The sequence below is a fragment of the Emys orbicularis genome, chromosome 3 (genome assembly GCF_028017835.1).
Source record: "Emys orbicularis isolate rEmyOrb1 chromosome 3, rEmyOrb1.hap1, whole genome shotgun sequence".
Taxonomy (NCBI): Eukaryota; Metazoa; Chordata; order Testudines; family Emydidae; genus Emys; species Emys orbicularis.
Genome location: NC_088685.1, coordinates 169,823,247 through 169,833,717, shown reverse-complemented (window position 1 = coordinate 169,833,717; position 10,471 = coordinate 169,823,247). Strand labels below are relative to the sequence as shown.

Here is a 10,471-nt window from a genome sequence, read left to right as displayed (position 1 = left end):
AAATGCTGTGTAGACATATCCTTTCAGACCAAGGGGGAAAACAAAAACATGCACCCTCCAGTTTATTTATGATGACTTTAAGAATTATGGTACCACGAAGTATGTTTTCCACAGCTACTAAACAGTATGTTTAATCACGTATCTTATTTTCTCTTTTGGTCTGTGCTGTATTCTTATATACGGTACATCCTTTGAGCTTTTTTTTTTAAAAAAAAGGTAATCTGCATTGAATCAGATCCTTTTGTTTGGGGGAAATGCTGCAACGCATCCCGAGGCGTGACTTATTTATTTCCCTTCATTTCCAAAAGATGGTAATAGATCAGCAACGCAACAGTCAATTCGCTGTTCCTCTTAACAGAGAGGGAAGACTCAGAATGATCATCTCCATGGAAATTGTATTGGCGCAGCCTAGGCTGGGCATAAATAGGGGTAGAGACCAAGAGAATGAGAGCAATTAACCCCTGCATGCGCAAACCACAGTGCAACATTCTGCATTCGGTCTTGTAGAAACTAGTGATGGGGAAGACCTATTAGGTCTCAGTGTTATTGTCAATGACAGAGAGATTTACCTAATTGGAAAATTCCACATAGCAGCGCTGAGGAACTTCCAAATAGAGCTGTAAAGTGTGGCACTGAACTTCTCCAAACGTCCAGGGCATTTGGCGCCAGGGGAGTTTGGCTTGGCTGCTTAGAAAGATAGGGGCTAGTTGCGAAGTTCCAGTCTAGATCTGAACGTCCCCAATGCTCTGGGGTACCCAGTGCTCTGAGTTTGAACCTCTTTGCACTTCCAAATGCAGGGTAAAATGAGAAACGGTGTTTTGTATTTCAAATAATAGATTTATTTTGGGAGGGAAATGTCATGACAGAATTGTGAGGGGCTAACTGCACTGTCTACAGACAGGCTGAGTAGCGGTAGCCACTATGCATACAGCTCTGCCAATGCACCTTAGCGCTTGGGACCCTGAGGTACCCTTTCTTGGAACCTGAGGGCTATCTCCCCCAAATGCCAGCCTCAACACAAGACATGCCCATGCCACTCTCTTTGAGCTAGTAAATGCCCTTTCCCCCCCCTTCAAAACAAGCTGTCCCACATAATTTTCGTTTTTTCCATAAGCCCCTGCTCTGCCCTTGGCTGAGCAAATGGCTAGCCTCTCTCTCCTTGCTTGCCTGCTCTTATTCATTAGCTACCCCTCCCAGCATTTAGCCATTTTGGGGTCCCATAGCAGCTTCCTCCTGGACTTTATGGCCGTTCTGAAGCCATAGGAGCACAGGTTTGAAGGTAAGGTTTTCTGGAGTGTCAGCACAGCCCTCCTGTTAATCTTGTCAGACCTCCATCATTCATGGCCCGGTGTTGACAGCCCCCCAGATAACCCAGAAAATTAGCAAATTCCCATGTGTCAGCCAGTTTCTTAAGAAATAGTCCTGAGCAGCACGATTCCTGACCAGTGGTGTGGTGGGTTTGTAATGTGTCTAAGTGGGGAGTGAAAAGAGAACCACCAGTGAATTTATTTGCGATACAGGTCAAAGGAGAACATCTGAGACCGAAATCACTGTTGGCCTTATGGATGCAATTCCATTGCCTTTAATGGACATTATCCCATAGTATGATTACACTGTACCACAGAGCTCTCAAAGACCCACAGTTTTAATTACAGGTGGAGAGATTAAGTACTCATTTGGTAGTTTGAATGCAAGCTAAAGGCTATATACTGCCCTCAGATCATTGCTGTGGTCTCTAAAGGCTGTATCACTCAAAAATCTGACAAGAAATGATCTTAGATGAAAACATTTACAAGACACTTCTCCTTTAAAAAAAAACCCGTCAACGACTGCATGCTGAAAATAAACTACCCTATAAAAGCCCACGTATATCAGTTCAAGGCTAATCAGATGCTCGACTCACTTAAGACAGGGAAAGAAAAGAATACAGAAGTATTTTAATGTAAACCAATGATACATTCCTACCTTGATTGCTACATTGTTTTTCTCGTCTTAAAAAAACAAAACAAAACAACCAACTAATCAAAACCAACATCAGAAATAGTCAAGGTGTAGAGAAGAACAATTAAAATTATTAGAGGTATAGCATGTAAGGAATTAATTTGCATAAGGATAGCATAACATGCTGAGGACTATTTAGTTTGGAAAGGAGGATCCCTAATAGATGTATTTAAAATAATGATAAAATGATAGAGGCTGCCATGTGGATGCTGCTTCTTTTATGATGGTATAAAAACAAGGGGAAAGTTGATGAAATAAAAGGTGCAAACATAAACCATATCAAAGGACATACTTCTTTATGCAACAGCTAACTAACTTGTGGAACTCACTGTCACAGGACATTGATGAAGCAAATACACTGGGGAAATGATTAAATGCTGTCATGAATAAAAATAGCTTCTGAGATTATTCTAGCTAAAACTGGTCTAAAGGGCTGCCAGTTCTAATGCTTTAGGACATGACCTGCACATCAGGCAGTCAGGAAAAAAAATCGTGTGATATATTACAAAATTACATGCATTGTGGAGGTTTTACATCTTGGCCAATAGGATATTGGACTAGATGGATCATTGGTTTGAGCCAGTATGGCAATTGCTATGTTTATGTTTTTAATTATAATGGAGAATTTAAAGGTAAACAGGTGCATAAGTATTTGTGGGATGGAGACTTTATACGGTTTCTTTGCGTTTAAATACATGAATACCACTTACGTGCTTAAAGTTAAGCATGTGCATAAATCTTTACAGGATCTGGGCCTAAGGTGCCATTTAATAACATTTAATAACAGCACCAAGTTGTAGGAACAGAATATAGCTGTTTACTGTAGGCATCCCAAATGCCATAGGAAATATATATTAGTTTTGTAAGATTGACGGCAGGTTTCATTAACAAATAATTCCAAATGGGGGGTGGGGGTGGGGGTGGGGCGTAACCGTAAATGGGATTACAGTCTCTCACAGTAAATTGATTCCAGTGATTCACATTTTGTTTTGGGACTCAATAAAGAAATATTTTTAGAAAGAAATATAAACAATGGCAATGAGCTTGTAATTTATATTTTATTTTGCACAAGCTTGCATATATACTGCACATACATTCAGTTTAGAGAAGATGGAAGGCACACAAGGCAATTGAACTACTGTATCCTTTAAGTGGTACAAAGCAAAAAGGTAAAAGTCTGGAGAGTATACAAAAGCTTAAAACACACAAAATAAAATCCCCCCCCCCAATTTTTTTCCTGTTTCTTTTCTTTTTAATTTAGTAGCTGCCAAGCTAGAATTGTAACTTTTTTTCAGTCAGTTGTCTACTGCACTTTTTTTTCCATATGGACAGGGGAGTCTTATTGTTTTTATCATATCATCAATTAATATTACAGTACATCCTTGGTAATACAAAATTGTACACCTTCATCAAATAAATTAGGATAAATTAAACCAATAAATTATGCAAAGTCTTCAGAACAATAGACAACAACAACAAAAAATCCACAGTTGAAATTGCCTCTAGCTAAAAAATAAAATAAAATAAAAAAATCAAAAATTGACTTTATCAGTTCAGTTATTGTTCTATCTTCAAATTAAAGGGTCTTTATTACAAAAAAGAGCTTAATAATGCTATTTACAACATATTGCTAAATAATATAAAGGCAGTGTTTTGTCACTTTTGTAACTATATACATATGAGTAATGGCTGGGACAATATCAGTTTAAACCTTAACCTTTGACTCTTCTGGGCAGCAGTAAAACCAACTTAAGATGCATTTTTTCTGACTCCTGATTTCATATTACATGAAAATAATAAATTCTTGTTATAGTATTTGTTGTTGGGTTTTTCCCCACTTGAGCAGTACTTTAATGCATTTTAAAATTTGCAGCAAGGATGGGTTTTAGGTAAAATATAAACTTGTTGTTTCTTCTAGATTTGCTTCTACGTATCCTAGTACAATTGTGCATTTTTGAAGGTGGCTGCTTAGGGAAGAGAGGTGATTGTGGCTCAGATGAAGAGACTAAAAAGTCACAATGCCACCACCTTTCATACATTAAAAAAGATATTCCTAAGAAGATGCAAAGGTTAAATACCAGTTTTCATCCCAGCTCTAAATATGAGCATTTTCAGCTTCAGTTTATAGATGGTTTACAACCAACAGTTCTACAGAAAACAAAATTGCATTTCCTTCAACAGAACATTTAAGTGCAATACAGTAACTGCTTACTCATATAAACCAGTTACATTCCTTAAGGGGAGCTTTTTGAAAACAATGCTTATTGGAATTTTCAAACACATAGTTGGTACCAGAAGGAAACATTTGCACTATTAACACCAATGATTTCTATATAATACACATGGCAAATATAGTTTTTGCTTTCACTTCTCATATACAGTGTTCATTTTGGGGGTTTTGTAAACCACTTTCCATTTTTTTCTATATATATATATATATATATATATATATCTTTCAATGCTGCTGGTGAAAATCCTATCTTTAAAGCCACAAAATCTTCACCCTTATTTCTTAGTTAATATTAACCTGTGGAAAAAACATTTTGCTATTAAATGACTTCATGTACATAGAAAAAAATTGTGTAATTGTACAGAAACTGTATCACCTATGCCCTTGACATCTGATGAAAGAGACTTATCATTTAAAAGTAGAGAGCTGGATTTTCAAGAATGCTTTCAACTATCTATACAGTTACTGTAGTGTTTCTTATAAATTTCAGCAGATGTTTTCAGAATGTAGTTATTAAAATCTTATGTCTTTATGCAAGAACAACCATAAGATTGAATATTTACATTGCTTTATAAAAGTTCCCCTCAGTTTTCGATGTTCACCCACATACCTGGTACAGTAACAAAGATTCTGCAAACTTAAAACACTTTTAATTAAATAATACTCAGAGGCACAAAGCAAACCTCAGGAATACATGGGTGAACACTTCCTTAAATAATTACTACATTCTAACATCTTCCACATGTTTACCATTTAGTGTGAAACGTTCCCATTAAACAACCAGAGATACAGTAAGAATTAAATGTTTTGTAATTTCAAATAGAACATTCTTTTCACAAAACATAACAAATGTCTAAAATAGGTTCTTAATCTAGATAGGAAAAAGGTAAGCTTTTCACTTCATACGCATATTTTATGTGTGTATATACATAAAAACATATCTATGTAATGTCTACATGTATGTATATGTGTGTGTATATGTATACACATAGATATTGCGTATGAAATATTGCTTCTATACTACTTTTCAATATGCTAAGAAAACACAAGATTTGCACCACAGTTACAAAAAATTGGCTTCTACAAGAATTTTCAAAACTTGAATGCTGCTCAAACAATTGAGAAAAAAATAATTTGCATTATCAAACTGTTCTAAAAATTCTCTTCTTCAAAAACGTATTCTCCTGCTTTGTTTTGTTTTGTTTTTTAAAAATTTTTAAAAAGACACAAAATATGCATAGCTATCAACATTATGTCAAACAGCCGGAAAAAAAAATCTAGTGTTTATTGCAGCTGTAGTAATTGAAAAAAAAAATGTTTAAAAGATGAAAATTGTAAGCCACAGAAGGCACAAGAACAATTGTACTTGTGGGGGAAAAAACTGGTATTTTGAAGGATTTTTTTAATCCTTCCGCTGGTGCATTTAAGGTCTAGGCACAGACTACAACCTCAAGTTTATATGCAGAAATAAATCTGAATTAGCAGTAAATGAATGGCAACATGGGATTTCTACATGGATTTTTAAATTCTTTCCCTACGTAAACCTTTTTCGTTACAATAAAAGTAGCCTCCTGCCTTTTAGCCATTGTTTTTAAGTAAACAGTATTGAGATTGTTTGTTTGAAAGATTCTGATTTCGATTTACAATTTAGTAAGAGTTATGCCGTATCTTTATCTTTATATTTTTAAATGCATTGGGAGGCACAAAGGCAATATGGCTATAATGCAGTAAAATCACCATAACTGCAATGATCCAGTTTTTTTTTCCAGGTCAAAAAACTGATTTTTCTCTCTCTTTAAAATGAAATTTCTACTCTTAATTCCTATGCCTCATTGGCTAGTGAGATTATGCTATTTATAAATAAATAAATAAATGCAACAACATCTAGTGTTGAGTACACAGTTTCACTTATTTAGATTATTAGAATCACATTGCAGCCAAATAATATAATAATAATAATATAATATAATAAAAGTAATGGTTATATCACAGATCAAGATGGTATCTAGTAATGTGTCCATGTAGTATGACTAAAGTATGGCTTTACTTTATTATGTCCAAGGAGGCAATGCAGTGTTATATTTTGTATTTGATGGGTTGCCAGTGAAGAACTAATCGTATTAGAACTTGAGCATTTTATGCCCCTTCCTCCCATAACAATAAAAAAGAAAAAAAAAAGTGCATGAACACAATTTTCCTTCTTTCTTACTTGGAATTGATTGGATTTACATCTTTACAAAGCGTAATAGTTACCAAATCATGCACAAAATAAAAGAATGACACATGCTGTGTACTCTATGGATGCCTACAGTATTAGGTACTCACAGGGAGTTTGAGATCAAGAAGATTTGTTTTGCTTTTAATGCATAGTGAAAATGTTGGCACTTCATCCCATGCTATTGTCTGCATTGCCTATACTCCACAGATACTGCCAGTACTTGAAAATAATGACAGGGCATCGCAGGATTGTGCTGTTTAATTTGAAGTCAGCAGGTTTTTAAGGCTTTGTGCTGACAATAATTGCTTTCATACATTTCTGTCTATCAGCAGTATTTGTAAATGAAGTGAAATTGCAATGATCAGGTCAGCTCTTTAGTCACATGGGTAAACTTTCACTCTCCAAAGTCAAAATGCAATTTTAAAATAAAGTTAAAGAAATAAAATATTGATGTCCTAGATGGTCTAAATATTACTGGCTATTCTGTAACTTTCTCTAGATTTGTATCAAATTACCTAAGGGGAAAATACAATTCAAAATAACAATAAATTCTTACTGCATCTGTGCAAAAGATGACAGAGAAAATAACAAATACATAGTGCCATAGAATCTTTAAAAAAAACAACAACCCCAAACTATTGGACACTATACCTTTTTGAAAATGTGAAAATAAAAAGGAGAACCACTGAAGAAAGCATAAAAACTAGCAGCTAGCTTTCTTGCATTATGTTCACATATTGTGACATATCATTCAGATGAATCCAAAACTTTCATATACTTTACACTGTACTCATATTTTGGTCAATACCATCTTCTGCTTTAGAACGCAAATGTGGCACTCTGATCAGATAGATTTGTTTTTGATGATGCACTTAACAGTAATGCAAAAATTAAATTTGGCCATCTTATCTCTGCATAGCCAACAGTACACTACTGTACATTTTGTGTGTGGTTTACTGGATTTTTATAAAAATGTTATTTTTATGATTGTGACTAGGTAAAGATTGATTATATTTTACAGCTACAAACAAAGGGACTTTTTGCCTCAGAGCTTTTGGGCTAAAATGCTTTCTTTTGCTATATAAAGGTAATTCAAAAAATTGCTTTTCAGGGCAAAATACTAACTATCAAATATAGGCAGCAATCTTTTTATGCCTGGAAAAAAAAACTGAGTAAAGAATAAATTTCAAGAGCTAAGAGCCAATTAAAATATGACCAACACACAGCAATATAGCATGATGAAAGGTTTTGTTTTTACTTTATGGAGAGTGAAATGCTTCCGGTTAAGTAAGCTGACCATATTATAAAATTAGTGTGGTTGATACAATATTGTGCATGAATTACTGGCTTCCCCCTGCAAGAATAGTATCTGTTTTGTGCAAAATTGCTTTGCCTCAATAAAAAAAAATTACCTGGCATGTTAATTACTGGGGCAGGGTACATGTTATTCCTGTAAGGGAAAGCTTGAAGAATAGGGTTTGCCTTTTTGGGGTATCACTTTTTGGAGTGAGAACCTAAAATGGATGTTTGTAGTTTTTAAAAATATGAAACAAAATCTACCTTATTTGTTAAAAAGCAAAGTAAAATAAAATAAAACAATGCTCTAAGCTTATGAAGTAACTTCACAGAGTTCAGACCTTTAGCAGTATAAACATAATATAAACTTCATTGTTTGTAATATTGTGCCGTGACATGAGTCTCACTCAGACAAAATGCCACTTTGCAGCAAGCAATAAATCTGACAAAGCATTTTAAAACATAATGCCCTAACTTGCTAAGACAGGCTTTTACACACTTCAAAATTCTTCTCCCTGAAAATTAACCCCATTTATTCTCCAAATGTTAAGGGTCTTGGGCAAAAGTAAACTGAAGGGTGAAGTAAAATAACTATTCCCCCTTGTAACTGACCAAAAAAAAGAGCCCCCTATAGTCTGATTTCATACACATATATATGTATATGATATACCTATATAGGAAATTAAAATAAAGACACACACAACTTGGGCATCAAAAGGAGACTGCTACTTCTCATACATTCATAAATAGTTTTTGAAATCTCTACTCATGAAGAAGCTCTTGTAGGCAGTTTGGGGATTTGAAAATCTCAGGGACCTCACTGTCCAGCTTACAGATGACCTTGTATATGGCCTTCTTCCAGGAAGGATCAACATCTTTGCCTGCGATAATGGCATTGAAAAACTCTCGTAACGTGATCTGAGCCACTTCCAGGAATCTCTCTGGAACCTGCTGATACAAGGAGACAATGGCATTAATAAAGTTTTCAGTTTCAAGTCTCTGGTTCTTCAAAGGAAACTGAGCTAAGTTCTTTCTTTCAAAAAGGGGCTTACATAGCACCTGCATTTTCTAAATATGGCAGACTTCTATTCTCTTATGCAAAGCTGTTTATATATAGTACCATAGTAATAACTTTTATAACATGTGTTAGATATCTTTGCAACCTCTGACTACAGAATGTAGGTAACGAAATGTTAATGTCTGGATTTAGATAGTGAGGGACTTATAAGATATAATTAGTAGAGAAAGGGGCTGGGGGGAGGGGACAACAGCAATTGTCTTAAAGGAGATAAATCTCGTCATGAAATTTTACCCAGGTACTTATGGGTAAAGTCTCTGCATGAGAATTCATATGAAAATTATACATGCATTGAAAGGCGCATGAACCTCTGAATTTCTGTGTTTAACGTTTGTCAGAACCCGTGCTGAAAGCTCTCAGAGAAATAGGATATCCATGAAGGATTGTTCATAGTTTAAAAAAACAAACAAACAAGCCATCAGCTAATGGCCTGATTCTGTAGCTGCTCTGTGCATGAAACTCCCACAAGACACCCTCCTTGGGAGCCATTCTAGTTGTTCCTTTTTTTTTCGGAAACCTACCAATAAAAACCATACTCTTCAATGGGAGCGTCATGCATGAAGTGACGAGAGAACTGGGCTCTGTCTAACCCATTTGTTTTCTGAATGTTCATCTAATTCCATGGTTAAATCAAACAGCCAGCTAGCAGGGATATGCCATTTCCAGATTCCCCAGGACCACAGATTTACAGAAAAACAATGTATGATGGAGCCATAGCTCCATAGCTATAGACACAGCAAGGCAAACACTTTCTACTAGATGTAGTGCTTGCTACTGTGAGTACTCCCATTGAGATGATGGGTCTCCTCATGGTAGGAATTAATATACACAAGTAGAAGGAGTTCTCAAGGATGCATGAGATCCCTGCTGTGGGATGCATGTGAGCAGACAGTAGCAACCACACAGAGTCCAATTCAGCAGGGTGCCATGCCGGTGCAGAGGGCTTCACCCATGTCCATCACATTGCAAAATCAGGGCCTATGATTAATCAATATTCTAGCCTAAGCCTGATTTTTGCCTTATAACTTTAGAAAGAACCTCAAAAACGCTTGGCCTGAAAATTCTCATGCTTTGCCTCATGTTACAAAGCACTAGACCTATCTCACTCAGATGACACACTAGCATTCTAAGAGCCAAATTTCCCCATCAGACAGACATGTGATCAGTGGGAGCTATGTGCATGCATCTGAGGGCAGAAGTTGGCCCCAAACACCTATCTTTCCCCACCCTCTATGCTGCAGAAACTTCTTTTTCAAGGGGCTACATGGAGAAAGTGTGTTTTGGGGACATTCTATCACAGCAATAATTACCGGGGATTAAGATGACTATTTCCCTACCTTATTGTCTGCTCAGAAAAATGAATCTGTTTTCAGACAACATCTTTCTGTGTTTCAGTGTTTAATGAAATATTTACAAGAGATCCCCTGCCTGTCTCTTCCTGGTGTTGCTGTATAAAGTGTTGCACTTACTGTTTGTGCAATTCCAGCTGCTGGCACTTGGTATTGCCCGAATGGGGTATGGAGACACTGAAATCTGTGGTTAGGGAGCGATTGACCCAATGTTACAAAAGAGTAATAAAGATATCTGATAAAATCAGTGTCACCCTAGAGACGTAGTTAAGCCACCAGCTCAGAAGGGCCTGAGTTAG

General features: G+C 35.9%; 1 protein-coding gene across 1 annotated transcript in view; it reads right to left on the bottom strand.

Moving 5' to 3' along the window:
• Window positions 1-8,507: 8,507 nt before the first annotated feature.
• PROX1 (prospero homeobox 1) overlaps window positions 8,508-10,471 on the bottom strand; it is a 40,959-nt gene continuing 38,995 nt past the window's right edge. Inside the window, exon 4 of the mRNA XM_065401952.1 lies at window positions 8,508-8,693. Within this exon, the coding sequence (XP_065258024.1) occupies window positions 8,508-8,693 (186 nt within the window). The remainder of the gene's footprint in view (window positions 8,694-10,471) is intronic.